The 23807-nt window shown below is 50.1% G+C and overlaps 1 protein-coding gene across 3 annotated transcripts in view; it reads left to right on the top strand.

Annotated features, from left to right (window-relative positions):
- Positions 1 to 23807, top strand: part of Slc25a42 (solute carrier family 25 member 42) — a 32792-nt gene that overhangs the window by 8310 nt on the left and 675 nt on the right. The window contains exons 2-9 of one of the 3 annotated variants that reach the window (XM_027394652.2): positions 14436 to 14547; positions 16910 to 17015; positions 18059 to 18084; positions 18438 to 18604; positions 19033 to 19149; positions 19897 to 20048; positions 21553 to 21879; positions 22325 to 23703. In XM_027394652.2, the coding sequence (XP_027250453.1) occupies positions 14467 to 14547; positions 16910 to 17015; positions 18059 to 18084; positions 18438 to 18604; positions 19033 to 19149; positions 19897 to 20048; positions 21553 to 21860 (957 nt within the window). In that variant the 5' untranslated portion in view covers positions 14436 to 14466 and the 3' untranslated portion in view covers positions 21861 to 21879; positions 22325 to 23703. Of the gene's footprint in view, positions 1 to 14435; positions 14548 to 16909; positions 17016 to 18058; positions 18085 to 18437; positions 18605 to 19032; positions 19150 to 19896; positions 20049 to 21552; positions 23704 to 23807 lie in introns of those variants that run through there. The other 2 variants (XM_027394653.2, XM_027394651.2) reach the window with 2 other exon arrangements.

Consider the following 23807-nt stretch of genomic DNA (forward strand, 5'->3'; position numbering starts at 1 on the left):
GAGCCCAGTAAGGTGCTACAAGCTAGCACTTGGGAGGCTGAGGCTAGAGGATTCCTGAGTTCAAGGCCAGCCTGGGCTACTATATATTGAGACCTTGTCTCAAAAGTAATTCCTCTGGATGTTGGTGGTGCACACCTTTAATCCCAGCACTCGGGAGGCAGAGGCAGGTGGATTTCTGTGAGTTGGAGGCCAGCCTTTTCTACAGAGCGAGTGCCAGGACAGGCTTCAAAGCTACACAGAGAAACCCTGGGTCAAAATACCAAAATAAATAAATAAATAAATAAAGTAGTTTGAAGAGATCGATCCGCAGTCCGTAGGGCTAAGATTTCTTTATTCAGATAAACACCAGCCAAGCACAAGCCAGAGCGTGCCAGGGGCAGCAAGGCAGCCAGGCCAGAGAGAGGAGGAAGGGAGAAGGGAGAAGGGACTCTCCACGTGTGCCTGGTCCCTTAAGAACCGTTCCGAGTCACCTTAGACTTCCTCTCACCACGCCCTCACGGGCGTGTCCGGGCTACTAAGAAGTGGGGCTACAGTGTCTCCCTACTATTCCCCTTTTAGTCTAAAAGAGGATTAAAACTTAATAGTGTAAAACATCCAAAATTAACAATCATAAAGGTGAAGTATAAGAAGATACAATAATCTGCTATTGCACATCCTAACTTTCTATTCCGTCTAAGCCCTAAAGTCATGTGGAAAGGGTGTCTAACTTGAACACCTCCTTCCAATCCCAACTCTAAACAGTAAGAAAGTTATTCCCAACTAGGCTTACACTACCCTAGTAGTAGTAGACAATAATGGGGAGCGGGGGCATAGCATCTCCTAAGTTACTTCCTGCTGAAATGGGACGATGGTAGCCTTGTGGGGTCCTGTGGAAAAAAATGTTAGCACAGGGAAAGTCTCTATTGGGTTATCTCCAGTCCATGTTAGATGGGATTTGCTTGATTGAAGATCTAGGTTGAAATCCTCAACTTGATTGAAGTCAGTACTCGAGACGCTCTGGTCAGAGTGTCAGTCGAAATGGAGTGAGTTGAATCCAGTGCAGTCGGAGAGGTATGGCCCAATTCTTTTTCTGGAGCATGCATGGATTGTTGTCAGGTGGGTTCTCATTTGCTGTATGGGACTCAAACATAAGTGTCATCAGAGAAATGTTTGCTTGCACATGTATGTGTACTGGGAAAGGCAATCATTGAAAAACGACAATTATGAGAGGGTGTAGGCCTTGAAAGAAAGAGCCAAGAAAAGACAAAGATAGTCCTCCAATTCTTTATTTATTCTGTATTACATCAATTGGCTTCTTGATATAACAAAGAAACTTTAAAATTTTGTTAAATAACATGCTTGGATTTTAGGGGAGGAAAGCCAAATCCAACTTTAAATCTAGCATCCATTTAATTGAATAGGGACTAGGAAATGAAGAGAAATAAAGTTATTTGAGAGACAGCTGTAAAGTTTACCATATGGCACGTTCCTTTTGTTTGATGGTTATAGCTACCTTCTTTCCTTTAAGTATCTACCCATGGAGTGTCCTTTGACTTCCAGAGGTGGGTTTTCCTATGAGGATAAAAACAAAGCACTTCCCATTCCTTTGGGATGCTTTTATTTGGTTCATGAGATATACCTCAGTAAATACCTGTCAGTCATCCTTGTCGAGAGGGTTGTCTTTTTCAACTCGAATCTTGATCAATTTTGATGGTATCCAAAGATTTTCTTCTCCTGTGGAAACAAATGTAAAACCCCTACCCCAATGTAACACATGTCCAGGTTTCCATACCGAGGTCAGTACATCTTTGAAGTACACTGGTTGATTCAGTTCAGCAGTTTTTTCCGAAGTCCAGTGTCTTTCCGTAGCTGTTTGTCCTTTGTCATTGGTATTAAGAAAGTTTAGTGTCAATAAAGCATTATGCAACCTATGTTTGGGGGGGTTTGACTTACCAGCTTGCCTATGGAGCATCTCCTTAAGCGTCCTATTAGACCTCTCAACAACTGCTTGTCCTGTAGGATTGTGTGTTATACCGGTGACATGCTTTATGTTATAATATTTGAAGAACTGTTCCATTTTTGTGGAGACATATGCTGGAGCATTGTCAGTTTTTATCTGTGCAAGTATGCCTGTAACTGCCATCACCTCTAGTAGGTGTGTAATAACGGAATCAGCTTTTTCAGAGTTGAGAGCAGTAGCCCATTGGAAACCTCAGAATGTGTCAATGGTATGATGCACATATTTCAAATTTCCAAATTCTGTAAAGTGAAAGACATCCATTTGCCAGATCTCATTCCTCCAAATGCCTTTAGGATTACAGCCTGCTAGCAGTGGAGTTTGTTTATAAAAAGAACAATTAGGACAGTTTCTCACTATCTCCTTGGCTTGTTGCCAAGTGATGGAGATGTCCTTCTTTAAACTGTTGCTATTTACATGATGCTTTTTATGAAATTTTGAGGCTTCTAGCACAGAGGCAATTAATAAACGATCAATCTCGTCATTGCCTTGTGCTAGTGGGCCTGGCAGACCCATATGGGATCTTATATGCGTAATGTACAGAGGATTACTTCTGTTTCTGATTGTTTCCTGTAATTGTAAGAACAACGAGGTTAGTTCAGTATTATCAGGGACGAATTCTGTAGTCTCTATGTGCAAGACAACTCTCTCTGCATATTGGGAATCAGTAACTATGTTAAGAGGTTCTGTAAAATCCATAAGCACCATGAGAATTGCATATAATTCTGCCTTCTGTACAGATGTGTATGGACTTTGAACTACTTTACTTACCTCACCTGCTTTATAACCAGCCTTACCTGATTTGTTAGCATCAGTGTAGAAGGTAAGAACTCCAGAAATGGGAGTTTGTCTTACAATTCGTGGAAGAATCCAGACTGTCTTTTTTTTTTTAAGATTTATTTATTTATTTATGTATACAACATTCTGCCTCCATGCCAGAAGAGGGCACCATATCTCATTACAGATGGTTGTGAGCCACCATGTGGTTGCTGGGAATTGAACTCAGGACCTTTGGAAGAACAGTCAGTGCTCTTAACCTCTGAGCCATCTCTCCAGCCCCAGACTGTCTTTTTTATTAATTTAATTCTGTCGGTTTTGGGATAGTTGTTACTAATTGTTCCCAAAAAGTCGGTAAGAGCTATCTGCCAATATTCATTATCCTTCCATGAGGAGGAAATTTTATCATTAGTTAAAGGTACTATAATTTCTGCTGGATCTTTTCCAGTCAGCTGACGAAGTCTTAGTTTGCCCTTTAAAATCAAATCAGAAATCTTTTCTATATACGTCTTTAACTTTTTATTCTGCTTATGTGGCAGAAATATCCATTCTAATATAGTATCTTCCCACTGCATCAGGATTCCAGAAGGATATTCTTTGGATGGCAAAATGACCAGAATGTAGTCTAAATCAAGGTTTACCCAATCTACATGTGCATCCAATATTCTGCTTTCTACCCATTGATTAAGAGTCTCATGCTCTGGGGGCTGGAGAGATGGCTCAGAGGTTGGGAGAGCCAACTGCTCTTCCAGATGTCCTGAGTTCAATTCCCAGCAACCACATAGTGGCTCACAACCATCTGTGATGAGATCTGGTGCCCTCTTCTGGTGTGCAGATATACATGGAAGCAGAGTATTGTACACATAATAAATAAATAAAATCTTTAAAAAGAGAGAGAGAGAGAGAGAGTCTCATGCTCTACTGATTGAGCTAGCCAGGCTACTAGGACGCAGGGCTACAGTGTCTCCCTACAGTAGTTCCAGGAATGTCCAGAAACTGACACCTGGAATCCTCATGAGCAGGAGAGATGACATAGAAACACCTGTCAGGGGGAGGGCCAGCAGGATATGAAAGGAGCCCCTGGAGTATTGGGATCATAAGCCAAAACCCTCCAGAGCTGTTGGCAGCCACAAGGCCTGGGATGGATTATCCCCAGAGCCTCCAGAGGAACCTGGTCCTGCTAACACCTCCACCAGGCCTCCCAGCCAAACAGAGGGTTTTTCTCTACAGCTCCAATCACCTGAGTCATGGCCGTTTGTGACAGCAGCTACAGGGAGTGAATACAGGAGCTGTGTGGTAACTGTCCTGCTGACAGAAAGACTGGTCTCAGCCAGGCAAGGGGAACAAACACCTGTGACTCTAGCACTGGGGAAGGTAGGCAGGAGGAGGCAGAAACTCAAGGTCAGCTTGGCCTACTCTGTTTCAAACATTATGGAAAACAGCTGGGCATGGTACTGCCTGCCTGTGGCCCCGCACTTAGCATCTCAGCATTGGCAGGGAAGCAGGATGGTTAGGAACTTAAGGTCAGCCTCGACTATGTACCTGGCTGGAAGCCAGCCAGGGCTACTTGATACCCTGTCTCAAACACACACACACGCACACGCACACGCACACGCACACGCACACGCACACACACACACACATGTACGCAGAGGTGAGTCCAGTCAGATAGTGAGGTAGTCATGTCTTACTGACTCCTAAATCATTGTGTTTAAGTCCCTCACCTCTTTTACCTCTTTTTCTTTCTTCTTCCCTTCCCTTGTTACTTCCCCCTTCCTCCCTCCCTCCCTTCCTTCCTTCTTTCCTTTCTGACATAGCCCAGGCTAGCCTTGAACTTGCCCTCCTGCCTCAGCCTTCCCAATGCTGGAATGGCAGATGTATGCTGCCATGACTGGCTTCTCCCATAAGCATCTCCCACTTGCTTTTTGGTTGAGGGGAGTAGGACGTGGGCATTGTACATGTTCTCTCCCGTTGAGCTATGAGCTATATTCCCTAGCTGTTTTTATCTTTAATTTTGATACAGGGTCTCATACCCTGTATCCCAGGCTGGCCTTGAACTCTTTGTTTTTTCTGTAGAGATGTTTTGCTTACATGTATGTTTGTGTATCACCCATGTGCCCGGTGACAGAGATCATGGCATCAGCTCTCCTGGAACTGCAGGTACAGATTATTGTGAGCACCATGTGGATGCTGGGAGCCAAGCCCTTGGCTACAAGGACAACCAGTGCTCTTAATGTCAGAGCTGTCCCTCCAGCCCCTGGCCTTGATCCTCCTCCATTAGCCTTCTGAGTAGCTGCAATGCCAGGCCTGAGCTCACTAGGTCCTGAGACCACAGGTCATCTTAGGTCATTTAGAAGCCAAAACAGTGTAAGTGCTATGCACACAGTTGTAACAAGGTATTGTTTCAGGACCTAGGACAAGAAAAACAATGCAGATGACAGAGCTCACAGTTTGCTCAGGTGTGGCTTTCTTTTCTGTAGAATGGGTGGGTGCAGCTAGTTTATGGCAGCTCTCGGTAGGAGTCTAGTAATCCTGCGACCACTGCATCTGCCTCTGCAATGTGTGGACAGTCCCTCATCCTGTCCTAGGGGAAACAGTCCTGGTGCCAGCTCCCAGCATGGCGGGAGGACAATTTGCTTCCTCCCTTCCTCCTATAGCAAATGGCACTTAAACATGGCAGAGAACAGCTAAAAGTGTCCTCCCAGCTCTCAAGACTTGGAGGCAGAAGGATCAGGAGTTCAAGGTTATTCTTGGTTATATGGTTGCGTTCAAGGCCATGTATAAGACCCCTTCTCAAATAAGAGCTCAGGTGTGATGGCACATTCCCTTAGTCCTGACACTGGAGACACGGAAGCAGGAGGATTTCTGAGTTCAAGGCCAGTCTGTGCTACACAGTGTGACTCGTCTCACAGACTAACAGAAAGATGGTAGGGGACGCCGGGCTGGGGAAGTGATGGCTCATCTGGTCCGTTGATTGTTAAGCAGCCCGGCCTGCTTCCTTGTTAGGGAGCATACTGACCGGGGCAGGACCAGCTGGGAAGGCTGAAGCACTATGCAGGTGTTGCACATCTGGGCCCTTCATAGGCCCTGGCCTTCTATGACCCCCAGCCTAAGGGGGACTCAAGTAGAAAGAGGTAGAGGAACCACTTTCTTGAATACTCAGGGCACAGGTAACAGTGGGAACAGTGAGGATGGAATTTTTAGGATGGGTTTCAAAGAATGAAGAAATTTTTTTCTAGCAGAGCAAAGCATAAAAATGTGGAGTTGAGTATGTCCAGGTAATTTACCTCCTTGTCCATCAATTAACTGTGAGTGACCAGGTGCCTAACACTGTGCTGCACTGCATGTGGTGAGAACCTGGGCTCGAGCGCACATCCAAGGGCCCTGGTGGTAGTGTGGTCAGTGACTTTCTGCAACTTATTGTGGTGGGGAAAGCTGTGCATGTGTAGAGTTAGAGGCCACTGGCAGGAGTCCTTTCTCTTGGTTCACTAAGCTGGTTCCAGAGATGGAACGCTGACCATCAGGTTCAATAGTGAAGTCTCTACCTGCTGAGCCACCTCACTGGCCCTTTTCTTCCTCTTCTTCCTTCTTCTTCCTCCTTCCTTCTTCCTCTTCTTCTTTCTTCCCACTGAGCAATATTTATCCCCTCTCATCTATGTACCTTTTCACCTTTGAGACAGAGTCTTGCTAGGTGGCCTAAGCTGACTTGGGACTTCCCATGTGTCTCAGATCCTATGTGCTGGGTTAGCCTTGTGTCTCAGATCCTATGTGCTGGGTTAGCAGGTGTGCCCTGTGGCCAGAGTTGTCTGGGTCTTTTGAGATCTGAATGACTGTGAGGCATGCATAGAGTTCCCTGCCAGGGTGACAGTCACAGTCCCCAGAACACAGAGTGAGGAGCTTCTGTCTCTCTTTGAGGCTGGCAGGCAGTCAGGGTTAGCAGTCAGCAACCACTATGCCAGACACACCAGACTCTATGAACTAGAAAAGAAAACAGCCTTTATCATTGGCAGACAGATGGTAATTGGCTTCTGCTGGCTGTCATTATAGGATCCATGTAGGCTTGGAAACCCTGTCACTGAGCAGTAGCCCCCTCCAGGTTTAGGGTGGGGCTGGCTGCAACCCCAAGGCAGTGGTACAGGTAGTGGGCCTCCCTGGGTAGCCAGAGGTCTGACACTCAAGGATGCTGAGGATGAACCCAAGTCTCCCGAGAGCTAAGCATGTGCTGACCTGCCCTCCTCATCCACCTCGCTTAGTTACTGCATCACCCCATCCATCCATCTCACTTAGGTGATGGAGTAAAATAAATAATAAATAAATAAAACACTGGGAGAGGGTGAGGCAGCTCAGTGGCAGAGTGTTTGCTGACTTCCGTGAGGTCCTGGGTTACATCCCTAGTACTGAAAAGAAAGTAGTTTGAGCCAGGTGTGGTGGTGCACACCTGTCATCAGGAGATAAAGGCAGAAGGGTCAGGAGTTTTTACAGTTATTTTCAGCTACAGGGCATGTTTTTTCCTCAAGGGATAGCACAAAACCCTGTTTGAAAGAGAAAAAGAAATGAGTAGAAGAGGACTCTGGATACAGCTCAGTGCTTTAGTGGTTTCGAAGCATCCAGGAAGCCTTGGTTCAACTCCCAGTACTGACACACAAAATGGGCTTTGATCCAGGCATGCTGTAGCACGCCTGGCTCAAATAAATCCAGAATTTTGGAGATTGAGTTGGGAAGATCAGGAGTTCACGCCAGCCTCAGTACGAGAGAGCCTGGCTCAAAAACAAAAACAAATCCCAGCACTCGGGAGGTAGAGGCAGGCAGATCTCTGAGTTCCAGATCAACCTGGTCTACAGAGCAAGTGCCAGGACAGCCAGGGCTACACAGAGAAACACTGTCTTAAAAACAAAACAAACAAATAACAAGAAAAGCAGAATAAGAAACATATCTATTCCTATAAACCAGTTTGGGTCAGATCAATGTTTTCTCCCACTCCATACCTGACACTTCATCTGGCCTCACACATACACCCCACCCCCAGAGCAAAGTGACAACAGAGAGCAGAGCACAAAGATGGCAAAATGGCCACTTGTCCAGGAGACTTACTTAGCCGACCTTACCTTAACTAGGAGGTCCAGGGCTGAGCACTGAGAGAAACCCTGTGCTGTGTCTCCCTGTGAGAGCACAGATGACACATCCCCATACCTGTCCTATCTTGAACAACAGAGGCTAGAGAAAGGAGACAGGAGGAACATAGATCAGAAAGACAGGATAGGGATGGTTGGGAGCAGTGTGTGGCTGTAAACCTTAACATTGGGGAAGGACAGGAAGGAATAGACCCCAGACAAAGCCTGGTACCTGCAGCTGTAGTGACAGGGTAACAACACTGCCATCTGCTGTTATATGTGAGGCTTGGCTCTAGTGTCATCTCTGACCTTCCTCATTGTGTGTTCCGTCCCCCATCCCCCTCAACTCTGGTCCCTCTGTACAGTGGTGCATTGCTTGCACCCTGAGTGTGCCCTCCCCAGTTGACATAATACAGGATAGAGTACAAATAATAAGCAAATAGCTGGCCCACTATATTGTCTAGGACACTGAGCATGCTCAGTGCCAATGCTTTGTGTCTGACCTGGTGCCTGCTCAGCACGCTGCCTGCACCCTCAGCTTGTGCAGACAGTTCCCATGTTTGCTTTTCAGTCACCATGGGTCACTGTCCACTTGACCTAACTGGCTGCCTCCGGGGAGCAGAGCCTCACAGATGGCCAGGCACATTCTGCAGAGTCCTCACACTCCCACTGTGGGTACAGGGACCACATCGTGTCCTCTTGACCTGCCGTCTCTACCCAAACCCCACCTAGCTTTGTCTGGGGACAGGCACTCCAGAGCGCCATCTGGCTCATTTACTTCTCTCTGCCTCACTGAGGCCCAGGGTGATCATTATTACCTGAGAAAACTCTTGGTATTTAGAACCCTGGCTTTGAATTTGATCCTCCTGCAACAGCCTCGCAGTGCAGGGTGACAGGCTGTTTGACAGTGCAGGAGACTGCACCGGCCAGCATATTGCACCGGCCGGGAAATCTCCCCACTAAGCACCATTACTTGCCCCAAGGTTTTAAAAAATTACACAGGCCTAATCTCTCACCCTCTCTCAGACATGCTTTCCTCTGGCTTTTTCCGGGCTTGTGAAAGGCTGGGGTAGCCTCATGCTAAGGCTAGGTATCCTGGCTGCCATCCCTCAAGTGTGCTTTTTCCTGTCCCCTCTTCTGTCAGGCTACCTGTGGCATTCACCCACAGCCTGGTGCTCCAGACACTGACTTCTGTTCTCATCCTAGAACATGAACTCGGAGAGGGGCTCCCCGAGTTCGGGAGCCAGCTTCCTGGGCACTGAGCTGCTCATGACACTGCCTGTGACATGGTTGTGTTCTCTCTGACTTTGGGAATGATGTGCAACCTCCCCACCCCCACCCTGAGCCTGTTCCTGTGGGATAAGAGGAGGATTAATTAAAGATCACATGGTTTTCTAGGACAGCTTTGAGGTCTGGGATTCCTAGGGAAAGGATCTCCTGCAGCTTGAGCATCTCCAAAAAGAAAGGGAGATTCCTCAGTGGAGGGCGAGTGAGCAGCCATGTATACACACGAGTAACCACCTGGAGTCACTGTCACTGTCACCTTTATGGAACAAAGGCCACAGCCTCCCCACCTACAGAAAATGGTTTTTTTTTTTTTTGTTTTTTGTTTTTTTTTTTGTTTTTTTTTTTTTTTTTTTTTTTTTTTTTTGTAGATTTTAGAGTGCTGGCAGTGGGAAGTAGAGATCAAGGGGGCAGCCATACATGGCTTAGGATGTTACCCCATTGCTCCCTCTGCCCTTCATTGGAGAATTCTAGGTATATACTCTCCCACCGAGCCACACCCCCAGCTCCTCACTGGGGGATTTTAGGCATATGCACTATCAGAGTTTTCTCCCCAGCTTCCCATCTGTAAAGCAGACCTATCCACCTTCAGCTCAGGCAGACTAGATATGAGCAGGTCAGGCATGTAGCACCCAGTCGCTGCTCCTGTGCCTTGTTGGTGATATGTGCCTCATTTTACCTCTTCCTCACCCCTCCACATAGAGGACAGCCTTGGGTGAAGAGTTTCACCAAAGGCCTCAGGAACCCAGTTTGAGGAGAGGATGAGTATGCACTCTGCCAAGGTCTCCTAGGAAACCAACTAGCACAAAGTCCTGCAGAAGAGTGCCTCCCTTAGTGCTCTGCATGTGCCCTGCTGTGACCACACTGCCCCAGTGGCACTACTGTCAAGATGCTGCAAGTGCAGCCAGGTCACCAGACAAGACATCTGAAACTTAGCCCACAATATTCTTGGCCTGGCTCAGGAGCTGTCGGTCTTCACTTGGCATTGTTTCTTAGCGTTTATTTCACCCATTCATTTTATTTATTTATTTATTTATTCATATGAGGTAGTCCCCACTCTGTTGCCTAGGCTGTCCTTAAACCTGTGATGAACCCCATGTCTGAGCCTTCTGAGTGCTGGGGTGACATGTATGCCTCATAGCACCTGTTTTTATGTGGTGCTGGGCTCAGAAACCATGGCTTCCTGGCTTCTGGATAAGCACCTTACCAGCCAAGGCGCAGCCAGGGCCCTAGTTTTAGTCTCCTAAACTAGGAGACAGGGTTTCTCTGTATGACAACTCTGGCTGCCCTGGAACTTGCTTTGTAGATCAGGCTGGCCTCAAACCCAGAGCTTCACCTGCCTCTGCCTCTGCCTCCTGAGTGCTGGGATTAAAAGTGTGTGCCACCACTTCCCTGCTAGTTTTAGTCTCTTTACAGACCTACATACTGCCTACTCACTGTAGTTTTATTTGTTTTTATTTTTATGTGTATTGGTGTTTTTCCTGCATGTATGTCTGTGCATCACATGTGTGCAGTGGGTACCAGGGCCAGAAATGGGTGTTCAGTCCCCTCAAACAGATGTTTGTGAGCCAACATGTGGTTGCTTGGAAATCGAACTCAGGTCTTCTGCAAGAGCAGCCAGCACTCTTAGCCACTGAGCCATCTCTCCAGCCCCTTGATAATTTTTTTGAAGATGCTGCAGATGGAGCTCAGCAAGCATTGTACACTGATCTGCAGCAGCTCCTCGTCCTCATGGGACCCCACCTCATCCTCAACGCCCACCCTGGCCCCTCACATAAGCCCACCCTGCATGGAGGTTGGCTGGTTCATGAGCACGGCATTCTGACAAAGTGCAGCTCCCTGAGAGGTGGCTCAGCTCCATAATGATTCGGAGGAATACACAACTGAACTTGCAAGTCAACTGTTCTGGAATGAGTCCCGGGTCGCTGGGCTGTGCTGAGCTTTGTCCTGTCCATTCTCAGGGTAAATATTGACAGAGATAGCTTTCTTTCACTTGTTTTGTTTTTCTGTTTTTGAGACAAGGTCTCACTGTACAGCACAGACTTGTCTGGAGCATGTGTGATCCTCCTGCCTCATCCTCTGAGGTGCATCAGAAGTAACTCTTGGGCTGTTGCCATTCCTCCTGAGATATCCATGAGTTGAGGAAAGAGGCTAGGCCCTGAGAGGAAGGGCTAGTGTCCTGAGAGGCTGGGACCCCGGGAAGTGCAAGCAAATAGGTGCCCAGGCTAGGTACCACAGACCTGCAGGGTGGGTGATGTCACCACCACATGGGGCTGGTAGTGTCATTGGAGTTGGTGAGACCCTGCTAAGTTTTTAGGAGCCTCCTGGCTTTATAAGCAGCATAACTTTCTAACTCATCAACTGTGTCTGCCAAGAGCCATCCCCAGCCGTGGACAGGTCCCAGAGGAGGATGTAAGGAGTTGGTGAAGGAAGGAAGTGAGCCAGGCCATGGTGGTCAGGAGAATCTTGCTGCCTGACTGACAAGCAGCCAGAGTGTTTCTTTATTTATGCAGAATTCATTAAGCAGGGGACATTCATGTTATTCCAAAACATAGGTCATATCAATTTTGTTTTTGGACATGTGTTCAACATTTTCTCTTATTCATCTTTTAGTCAATATTAATAAACTATGACAGAACATGAGTTATCATTTCCAATCATTTCCCCTCAAGTTTTGACATCATTGATAACCATCATTTCATAACCATTTTTACTCATCAGCCCCATAACCCAATTTTTAAAAATCTAGAGGCATATGTCTGGCCTGTTTTTAGGCTGGTAGCTTTTGTGGGTACAAGGACACTAGACCAAAACAACCTCCAAGCCATCCCGGGCATACTGCCAAGTTCCAAGCAGTGTATTATTAACTCTTAATGGTCAGAGTGCCCAAGAAATCTCCTCAGGCAAAGCTGCTGGAGTTGTTATTCAAACTCTGGCACAATACAATGTTTACATTTTATATCCTTATAGAATACCTTTATCATCTTTCTTCATCATTCTTTGCCCACCAATATGAGTCTCTGTGTGGGGCTGATCTTCAGCTAATCTCATTTTATTGCTGTGTATGCCATGTCATCACCTGAGTGTTCAGTGGGAAGAGGCTTGCGATCTGAACTGTGGCCGGCTCCTCCAGCCCACCGAATCTTGTTGCCCTTTTCAGTTTACTCTGTTTTGATTATCTTGTTCCTGGGTAAGTACAGAGGCAGATGTTCCAAGAGTGTCTCAGAGCCTCATAAAGAGACCTCAAGGCTTCTTTATGTGTGTCACAGCCTCCAAGGCGTAAGGAAGACCTTCAAGTAGATAAGGGTGTCTCCCTAAAGCAGGAGGGGTGGTGTGTTTAGGACTTACCTGGGGAAACTTAGAAGCAGTACTCCTGGGAGAAGGCACAAATGATTCATAAGTTTTCCATTAATCCAATATCCCTAAGTTGTACAAATATTAAAAGTCTCCCAAGTATGCAACAGGTAGAGATGAAAACCAAAGGTGGCGGGGCAGCCATCATTTGGCTCAGCTTTGCTGGATCTTTGTCAAACAGCTGTGCTGGCCTTATGACTTTTTCCATTCCCCATCAGATATAGTTGTGCCATCAAGTAGAGCTCTGTAGTGGTCTCATCTGGACTCGGCCAGACTCAGAGTCCAGAGTCCTCAGTGGGTTTCAAAGACAGTGATCTATTCCCTGCCTCCTGACCCTATACTCTATCCCATCCATCCATCCATCCATCCATCCATCCATCCATCCATCCATCTATCCATCCTCAATCTATCATTCCTCTGGCAATAGAACCGGGACCTTACAAATAAAAAGCTCTACCATAGATGCATACCCCTAAACTAACTTTCTTTCTTTCTTTCTTTCTTTCTTTCTTTCTTTCTTTCTTTCTTTTCTTTCTTTCTTTCTTTTGTTCAAAACAGGGTGTCACTATGTAGCCTGGCTACTGGAACTCACTGTGTACACCAGACTGGCATCAAAGTCACAGAGATCGGCCTGCCTCTGCCTCCTGAGTTCTGGGATTAAAGGAATGCTCTGCTCAACCTGTTTTCTCATAGCACCTAGGACCATCTATCTGCCCAGGCTGGTCCCACCCACAATGGCTGGCCCTCTGCTTCTCCTGGACTGAGGGCAGAGTGTGGTTTAACAGCCAGTGCTGTTGCTTTCCTCACTGCTGTGGGTCTGTCCTTCAGCTGCTGTTCATGGCATTGGTCTATGTATTGGTTTGTCACATTATTTCATTTTCTTGTGTTTTATTTGTTGGTCCTGAGATGGTGCCCCAGATCTCCCACACAAATTCTGCCACTCAGTTGCACCCCCATCCTCTTGATTCAATGTTTTTTCCAGCTTTGAGCCTCAAGTATGCAAAGCCGGTGATATCCCACTGAGCCATCTAAGCAGGGGCTCAACCCTAAGCCACGCCCCCAGCCCCTCACTGATGGGTTTTAGGCCAGTGTTCTCCCGCTGAGCCAGCCCCCAGCTCTCCTTTACTTTTGACTTTTGCCAGGCTGACCGTGTCCTCCTGCCTCAGCCTCCCAAATGGCAGGGTGACAGGCCTGCACCACCAAGTCTGGTGATTAGATCATACAAAACCAGGAAGTCTGAGACCTCAAAACACAGTGCTGTACAGTGGCATCTCTATCATTCCTTCATCCCTGCTTCCCCTTGAGATCCAATGGCCTGAGAAGGTAGGGCCTGAACACAGGTGGCTGCACTGGGCTAGGTCTAAAAGGGAGAGTGCAGGGAGCAAGGCCTTCCTTCACATAACTTCTTTCTGCAGAGAACAGGTAGCTGATGTTGAAGAGAGCCCTTAGGTCTAGACTCACACTGGATACCACCCTGGACTGGTGATGGGGCTGGTGCTAGGTGGCTCTGGGCACATAGGTCCCTTGACCTCCGTTCCCTGCCATGCTGGTGATGGTCAAAAGGTCCTACCTTTTTCCTCCCTGCGGTGTGGCCTCAGCCAGCCTCTTACCCTCTTTGATCTGCTAGCACTAGTTCAGAAAAACAGGCTGTTTGTGGTAGCCATGTGCAAGTAACAAAAGAAAGGTGTTTGTTATGATGAATCCATTAACCCAGGGCACAGTGACCTCAGAATTTGACCAAAGTCAAGGGCAAAGGTGTCTTCTCCCTCTTGGGAATGGAGAGTCAAGTAAGGTAAAGGCCATTGGAGCTGAGCTAACTGAGCCTCAGAAGTCAACAGCCAAGCTACCCTTGGTTGGACAGTCATCATCCTGCTGAGTCTAGCTTATCTAACCCAGCCCTTCTCATTCCTCAGGACTGAGTCCCCACTGGCCAGCACGCCTGGGATGGGTAATGGTGTGCAGGAAGGCTCTGTGCGCCTGCGTGAAGACACTGAAACGGTTCTGTCCGGGGCTGTCTCCTCAAAGGCAAGTACTGCCATCACCTCCTTGTGGGACAGTGTTTCTCAGCCTTCCTAATGCTGCAGTCCTTTAAGACAGTTCCTCATGTTGTGGTGACCCCCGGCCATGAAATTGTTTTCATTGCTACTTCATAACTGTAATTGTACTACTGTTATGAATCATAAATATCTGGTTTTGATGGTTTTAGGTGACCCTTGTGAAAGAGTATTTTGGTTGAGAATCACTGCTGTAGGACGATCTCTGGGGTCCTCACTGGGTCAGCAAAGCACAGTTTGGTCCATGCCATCCTCACTCCACCTGCAGAGCATGTACCGTTTCTATCTGTGCTTACTGTGAGCAAGGGCCATGAGGCATCACAAGAAGATGCCTGCTGCCTGAGGCGTCATCAAAGCCTAGTGGATGCATGAATCCAGCCAGGCCCAACATCTGGCGAGAAGCCAAGGCCTCACTCATAATTGCAGGAGGCACTGGAGAGCAGACACTTAAGAATGGGAGCAGGGCTGACAGGTCTTGCTACAGTTGAAGGAGATGCCCTCTGAAAATGAGCAGGGGTAGGCTAGGCTAGAGTGCATCTTCCTCCCAACACTCAGAAGGCTAAGGCCAGAGAATCATGAGTTCCCAGCCCACCTGGGCTGTAAAGCAAAGAACCATCTCAAAAAACTTTGACAACAGGGAAAGGGAAAGTACATGTGAAAATATTAATAATTTAATAAAAAAAAAAGAAAAAAAAAAAAACTTTGACAACAACAAAACAGACAGGTGGCCCAGCCCTTGTTCCCTGTGGACGTCTGCTGCTAGTGGATGTCACACTGACACAGCCCTCAGGCCTCACTAGGCCTGGCAGGCACTACACCAACAGCCACAAAGTCCATGGGGTCAGTGACTGATCTGGCAGTGCCCTGTGGTCCTCCTGACCTATCCCTGGGTTATAGGAGGCACTTGGGACTGCCAGGGGGACAAGAGGGTACAGCTGGGAAGTCACTATTGGGGTACTTAGACATAGTCCTTCAGAGGCCAGCTGACTGCATCCAAGGCAGCACCTGCCCTCCTACCAGGGACCCACTGAAGGCACCACTACCAGTAAACTCCCTCAGTCACCACTTATCACTACCTCCTGCCAGTGGACCCCTAACATCACCCCCTGCTGGCCACTGGACCCCCAACCTTGCCCCCTGCTGGCCACTGGACCATCAACATCGCCCCCTGCTGGCCACTGAACCCCCAACATTGTCCTCTGCTGGCTACTGGAACCCCAATATCACCACCCATTGCTGGCCTCTGAACTCTCAACATCACCCCCTGCTGGCCTCGAAGCCCCCAACATCACTCTCTGCTGACCACTGGACCTACAACATTGTCCTCTGCTGGCCACTGGACCCCCAACATCACCACCCACTTGCTGGCCTCTGAGCTCTCAACATCACCCCCTTGCTGGCCACTGGATCCCCAGTCTGCTAGCCATTGCTTGGGTGGTGTTCTGCCCTTATGGAGGAGCTAATTACCAGCTGGGCATAGTGTGCACATCTGTAGTCTCAGCTCCAAATTTTGTCTCCAGTGCTAGGCAGTGGTGGCATATACCTTTAATTCCAGCACTCAGGAAGCAAAGGCAGGGAGGCGGGCAGATCTCTTGGGTTCAAGGCCATCCTGGTCTACAGAACTAGTTCAAGGACATAGAGAAACCCTATTTCAAAGTGGGGGGGGCTTCAAAATGCTAGGGAATGGGGGGTGGGAATGGGAAGCCAGAGATTGCACATGGGGCTCGTGGAAGGACAGCTCAGGACAATTTGCAGGGGTTAGCCCCAAGAGGCTAACTGCACAAGGCCAAGCAGGATTTCAAATGACACTGAATGGGGAAAGTAAGAGAGGGGGCCAGGGATGGCAATGCATACTTGGATGGCTGAGGCAGAGGATTGCAAGCTTTAGGACAGTCTGGGCTATAGGGCAAGATATTGTCTCAAAGTGGGGAGGAGATGATCACATGCCCTTAATCCCAGTGCTCAGGAGGCAGAGGCAGGAGAATCTGTCAGTTTGAAGCCAGCCTGGTCTACACAAGCAGATTCCAGGACAGCTATGGTTGCACAGAGGGACTCTTTCTCAAAATAAACAAAACAAAACAAAACAAAAAAAAGGAAGAAGGAAAGGCTGGGGGAGATGGCTCAATCAGTAAAGAAGTGTTTGTCAAGCATGAAAAACTCACTTCAGACCCCAGGACCCCCATGGAACCACGACGGCATGTGTCTGTGAGCCCAGGCTAAGGCAGGGAATTGGTACTTCTACAGGTCTTGGTCCTCCAGTGAGCAACCCCTCTAGCCCTGTGAGGCCTTAACCACTTTGCTTTCTGAGCCCATGACCTGGTGCTCTATTTTAGAGAGACCACAGACAAGTACTCAGCTCCCTGCTGTCCGGAGCCCTGGCTGGTGCTCTTGCCAAGACAGCAGTAGCCCCCCTGGACCGAACCAAGATCATCTTCCAAGGTAAGTGTGTCTGTCTGCCTTTGTGCAATATGGAAGCAGCCAAGTGGTCACCCCCCCTTTCTTCCCACAGCCCCAAGTAACATACTTAGTCTCATACTGTGGCCCAGACTGACTTCAGATTCACTTTGTAGTCCAGGTTGGCCTTGAACTTGCAGCAATCCTTCTTCCTCAGCCTAAATGCTGGGATCACATGTGTTTGCTACCACACACAGCCCCCGCCCCCTATTCTTCAAAGGTACGAGTCACTGCTCAGGGCTAGCTTCCTACACCTTGAGTCTGCCATAGCCACAAAGTCTTTGCTTCCAAACATAGTCACCTTCCCAGGAACCTGGCTGAAGATGTGGATGAAACTTTTGGGGACACAGTCACCCCAGAGCCCATGTCCCTCCCTGGGTACTAAACTGGCTAAGCCTCCTGCTATTGAGAGAGGGGGCTGTCTACCACTACCGTGCCTCAGTGGTGCTGATACTCCCTAAGTCCCCTGTCTGGTCAGTAGATGGAGAGGATGGCTAGAGAAAGGAGCAAGCCCTCTGTTGTGACTGTAGTCCCTGTCACCTGCTGTCTGAGCAGGGATTTCCTGCTGAGGGTGGGAGACATTCTCAGGTCTGTTCACAGAGGCCTATACTTCTGGATGTTTCCCATACGTCCTTATGATCTACATAGCGCAGCCTCCTGCCCCACATAGTGACTAAAGACATGTAGTGTGGAGCAAGGCCAGCCTGTGGGAGCATGGAGATGCAAGGTGGCGCTGCTGTTCTGGAATGGGCCACTTGTTCTGAGGAGATCCAGGTTCAGGGCTGGCATCAGGAACAGAGATCCGTGGTTCCTCCCCAGTGAATGTCCCCCAGCATAACCTCACAGCTGAAGCCCAAGCCCCTTGTGAGTCTTAGGCAAGCACTGGCTCCTCTACCCTTCCTGGGGCCTCCATTCCTATCCACTGCCCACATCAAGTGAAGGTCCGTGTGGGGGCTGTAGACACAGGAGCCTGACCCAGGAACCCAACCGCTACATCTCATGGTCTCTTGTGCTTTTGTTTGTTCCAGTGTCTTCAAAAAGATTTTCTGCCAAGGTGAGCTGCTAGAGGGACTAGGTGGAATGGGTGATCTGGGAGGGCAGGTTTCCAAGGACCCCAATGTGCACAGGTCTCCTGGGAAGAGTAGAGGCTTCTGTCCTGCTGCCCTAACACACCTGCGGGTGGGACTTTGATGCAGTCTTCCCGTGTGACTTTCCTTTGTGACTTTCCTTTAAACTGGGATGCTTTTGAAAGTGTCACCGGAGGACCAGCAACCATGTGGCATGTGCCAGGCTCCCGGCCAGCCTTGCAACCCCTATTTCTGTCAATCACCAGCACCCTGCATTTGAGGGTGCTGCCTGCAGTATGCTCAGGGTAAGGAGTGCTGACTCCCTCTCTGTCTTCTCCAGGAGGCCTTCCGGCTCCTCTACTTCACCTACCTCAATGAGGGCTTCCTCAGCCTATGGCGTGGGAACTCGGCCACCATGGTGCGAGTGATTCCATATGCCGCTATCCAGTTCAGCGCTCATGAGGAGTACAAGCGCATCCTGGGCCGATACTATGGCTTCCGTGGAGAGTGAGGCCCCTGCCCACTGAGACCCGCCCCTCCTCACCTGGCCCCCTCTCATGACCCCACTTAGGCTCCCCTTTGCCCAGGCTCTGACCCTCACTAACCTCCTATAGGGAGGACCCCAGCCCCCTCCTCAGCCTTCACCTCACCCTCCTTCCCTTTCCCTGTGCTGTCTTCTCAACTCTTACTCACTGTCACCTCTGCCCAGATCTGATTCCCAAGGGTGCAAGGCACCATGTAGCCCCAGCCTTGGGGAAGACACTCCTGCAGATGGGAAGGGAGAGAGGAGGCTGCATTTGACGCTGGCCTAAGTGACCCCATAAGCTCAACCACTTGGAACCCTCCTGGGTCTCCTGTTCCTCTGTACCCTGAAGGCTGAGGTGTGGGCAACCCATGTCCCTACCCAGGTCTCAACTTATTCTACTTGTCCACAGAGCCCTGCCCCCATGGCCCCGCCTCCTGGCCGGTGCCCTGGCAGGAACCACGGCTGCCTCCCTCACTTACCCTCTCGACCTGGTCAGAGCGAGGATGGCTGTGACGCCCAAAGAAATGTGAGTCCTACCACAGGATCTATGCTGGTGTTGCTGCTACCAGCAGAGGCATATGTGGGGGTGCTCCACCAGCAAAGGCGTATGTGGGGGTGCTCCACCAGCAGAGGTGTATGTGGGGGTGCTCCACCAGCAGAGGCGTATGTGGGGGTGCTCCACCAGCAGAGGCGTATGTGGGGGTGCTCCACCAGCAGAGGCGTATGTGGGGGTGCTCCACCAGCAGAGGCGTATGTGGGGGTGCTCCACCAGCAGAGGCGTATGTGGGGGTGCTCCACCAGCAGAGGCGTATGTGGGGGTGCTCCACCAGCAGAGGCATATGTGGGGGTGCTCCACCAGCAGAGGCGTATGTGGGGGTGCTCCACCAGCAGAGGCGTATGTGGGGGTGCTCCACCAGCAGAGGCGTATGTGGGGTACTTGTTGAGGATCCCACCAATGAGTGACATTCTGCAGGGCTCCAGAAAGCATCATTTGTTCCAAAAAAATACCTAAGGGTAGCCAGGTGTGGTGGTGCATGCCTTTAGTCCCAGCACTCAGGAGGCAGAGGCAGGCGGATCTCTGTGAGTTCGAGGCCAGCCTGGTCTCCTTAGCAGCTCAGGAGCTAGGACACTTGCCTATCACATGCACAGGGCATTGGTACCAGCCCTGTATCTGACAGAGCAGGTAGTAGGTCTCTGTGGAGTGCCCTCACTTTCCTGGACAGGAGGAGGGAGTGGGGTGTGGGCACTGAGCTCTGTCACATGGTCCCAACAGGTACAGCAACATCTTTCACGTCTTCATCCGCATCTCGAGAGAGGAAGGGCTGAAGACCCTCTACTTCGGGTTCGCACCCACTGTGCTGGGCGTCATTCCCTATGCGGGACTCAGCTTCTTTACTTACGAGTCACTGAAGAGCCTGCATCGAGGTAAGGAGAGGTGGAGAGAAGAGGTGGGGTTTCAGGGTGCTGTCCCTGTGGACTCCACCTCATCCAGAGCCACACAGGGGGATAGGCAGGACCCAGAGCCCAAGTTAAAGACACCCTGTGTCTGGTGGAACCCAGGAGCTTGGACTGTAATCTTTAATTCGTTAGTATTCAGTTATTTACAAAGGGTCTCACTGAGTAACCCATGCTGGCCCCACGTTTGCTTTATAGCCTCATTCTCCTTCCCCACATCTCCCCACACTTATCTTGTGAGGTGCTAGGGATAAAACCAAAACCTGGGACCTTTTGCATTTGAGGGAAACACCCTGCAAACAGGCAGCAGCCCCAGTCCCTGAGGTGTTTTTGTTAACTTGTTAGTATCTGGGTAAGTTGAGGCTGTCACTGTAACTGGGTGGCAGTCCTGGAATGGCTTTCAGAGTCTCAGAAGGTTGATACACATGTGATTTGAGCATTCAGGCGGATTGGACAGAATTGCTGCAGCCTGTGCTACCTGACAAGATCCTGTGTAAAAACTCAATTGCTTAGAAAGGTAGTGGCCTATCTGTGGGGTGGTTCTTGGCCCCTCAAGGTCCCCAGTCATGGTCCCTGTGCCTTCCTATGCAGTGGTGCAGTGTTTGTGTAGAGCCTGCACCTCCTCCCACAGCTTCCACAACTCACCATGGCAGCAAGGCCAGCCGCCTGGATGCGGACATGCTGTGTGCTCAGCTGTCCCACTGCATTCAGCTGGCGGCAATGACAAGAAGAGTCTGCACACAGCACAGACACAGCATGTTCAAACCCTTTCAGTCTAGCTGGCTGTGGGGGCTCATGCCTGCCCTCCGTTCAGGAGGCTGAGGCAGGAGGATGGCATGAGGTGGAGGCCATCCTGGGCTACCCAGTGAGACTGTCACAGAACACCAGCTGACAATAGAACCTGTCCATCCGAGGTTACTTGAGCCTGGGCTGTACCTGCTGCAGGTGCTTGGTGACCCCGGCCCCCATGACCTGCTAATCCACAGCTGCACACTTGTGTCTTCCTTTCGGGCAGTGTGGGCTGTGCTAGGCACTTGCTCTATGGAGTGGTGCCTGCAGTCCCCAGCGGGACACTGAGATGGAGGCCACCTTCTCACAGCTGTCCCTGCACACACATTGCCGCCATCCTCATTAGTTTAAGAACTCAGGCAGAGGACCATGTCTGTGCAGCCCTGCACTCTTAAGGGTCCAAGCGTACACAGAGGAGAGAGAGGGCACTGAAAACTGCAGGATGGGGACCTGAGCCTCCTAGATGAAGGGGAGCTATTGTGCATGTAGCCTGGGTGACCTTGTAAGTCTCACTGTTGCAAAGCGTGTCCTACGTTAGGCTGGGGTGTGGCTCGTTGACAGAACTCTGATCTGGCATACATGAAGCCCTGGGTCCCACTCCTGGTATCGAAACTGAGAAAGGGTGGCCAGGAAGTGGGGCTTTAGGCTCTGCAAGTGTGGCACTCATGTGCCCTCTGCCCCGCAGAGTACAGTGGCCGCCCACAGCCCTACCCCTTTGAGCGCATGGTCTTCGGGGCCTGTGCCGGCCTTATCGGGCAGTCAGCCTCCTACCCTCTGGACGTGGTGCGGCGGCGCATGCAGACGGCAGGTGTCACAGGCCACCAGCATGGCTCCATTCTGAGCACTCTGCGCTCCATCGTGCGTGAGGAGGGCGCGGTGCGAGGCCTCTACAAGGGCCTGAGCATGAACTGGCTGAAGGGCCCGATTGCCGTGGGCATCAGCTTCACCACTTTCGACCTCATGCAGATCCTGCTACGCCGGCTGCAGAGCTAGGCCCACGCAACAATGGATGGTGAGCTTGTGGGTGGAGGGCATGCAGCTGTGTGCTGGCAGCCCTGATGGTACCTTGAGGATGGGCAGAAGGGTGGGACCTGGCTTGGGGCTGCAGGGCCCACAGTGAAGTGCTGGCCCACAGGGTGTGACATTGTAATGATGGGTCTTGGTTGTGTCCCTCCCTTCAGCTCCTTGAGTGACTGGTGAGTCTCTCAGGGGCATTACCCAAAGGCTCCTAAGGGGTCAACTGCACTTCCTGGCCCCGCCTCTTCTGACCTGCTACTGATTCTAGTGCCCACTGGCACACTGGGCTCAGAGCCTATCCCTTCTTGCTAAGACCATGCCTGCCCTGAAGATTTGACAGCCCTTCCCTCAAAGCCACAGCCAGGAGGGTTGCAGCTTGCTCAGTGGTGGCTGTACCTGTGTCCCTCAGTACTCTACCATGCCTGCTCATCCTCTCCCAGGTGACAGATGGCTGCTCTTGCCCACAAAGCTTTCTCCCCAGAGCACTATACCCATCTCATCCCCGAGGGGCTGCATCTGACCTTTGTCAACTACCTGGCTTGTAACCTTCCCAGGAGGTACCACAGCAGGAGGGGCAGGTACAGACCCCACTGGAAATGCCCATGTGGGTCTCCCTCACCTGGGATGTCTTCCAAAGCATGTCACCCAGGCCACAATGTCGGCCCAAAGGCTCTTGTTTGCACAGCACCCTTGGAGATAGGGCATAAATTACTGAAACTGCCCAACCTTCTGTGGGTCCCTAGTCCCCACTGAGGCTGTCATTCAGCCAGGCCAAATGAAGGCCCAAAATTGGCCTGTGTGAATGTGTGCAACGGTGTCTTAGGCACCTGGATCCACCAGCCAGCTTATCTCAAAAACTCCCTTGGGGTCCCCAAGGTGTCACAGAGACTTCATGCTTTTCTGAGGTGTTGGGGTTCTTGATTTGGGGTCTTTGAGACAGCCCCCCCCCAAGCCCTGGCTAGCATGTCCCTCTCAGTGTCACCTGGGCTAGCCTCCAACTTGCAGCAATTCTGGTTTCTAGTTCTCACCTGCTTCCGGCCCAGGTCAGCACACACAAAACCTCTGCCATGTGCAGCCCAGTCCTGGCTCAGAGCTGAGCTAGCTGTTGCTTCCCACAGCTGGATGGCAGTTATCTCATGTGGAGCCTGAGCAGGGTGGCTTGACCCCCCAGGCCTTTTCAGTTGCAGACTACAGTCCTTCTCGTAGACAGGGTTTCCTCTGTAGCTTTTGGAGGCTTTCCTGGAACTCACTTTGTAGACCAGGCCTGCTTCTGCCTCCTGAGTGCTGGGATTAAAGGCGTGCGCCACCATTGCCCAGCTCATTATTGTATTTCTTACCTTGTGCCAGTGATGCTCAGCCATCTTCCTGTCTCCTTCGCAGATGGTGACAGGCCATCCCCAACATGTCCCCAGGCACCCCAGCAGCCTGTGGTGGCTGTGAGGGGCCATCCCATTCTTTTGTGAGTGTACTGCCCACTCTGTTCCTTGCCTGGCCGGCATACTGGAGTGGAGAAGCTGGGCACCCCACACCAGGAAGTCAGAGGACAGGTGACATCATGTAGATGGTTAGTCAGAGCCCTTCATTGGGCAGCCAGCTGGATGGGAGAGGTGAGGGTGTCAGAGTCCCTGATCTGCTTCCCCATATGCCTCCCAGTAGTTCTGGCCTGGGGGCTCTTGACCTCTGTGGCTGCCCTTTCCCATGGTCACTGTCTGGTCTGGAGTTCTATTTTGATGCCATGAAAACACTTCGTTTATATATAATGTTTATATATTTTAAAGATTCGTGCCAAGAGAGTATATTTAATAAAAATTTAAATAACTTCTGCTTCCCTACTTCTTCAACTCTGGCCCCTTCCCCATACTGTGAACTTTAGCACTGAGACAGGTCTGGGGCTATTTGACACTCTTAAATATTTTGTGTATC

Source organism: Cricetulus griseus (assembly GCF_003668045.3).
Source record: "Cricetulus griseus strain 17A/GY chromosome 1 unlocalized genomic scaffold, alternate assembly CriGri-PICRH-1.0 chr1_0, whole genome shotgun sequence".
Taxonomy (NCBI): Eukaryota; Metazoa; Chordata; class Mammalia; order Rodentia; family Cricetidae; genus Cricetulus; species Cricetulus griseus.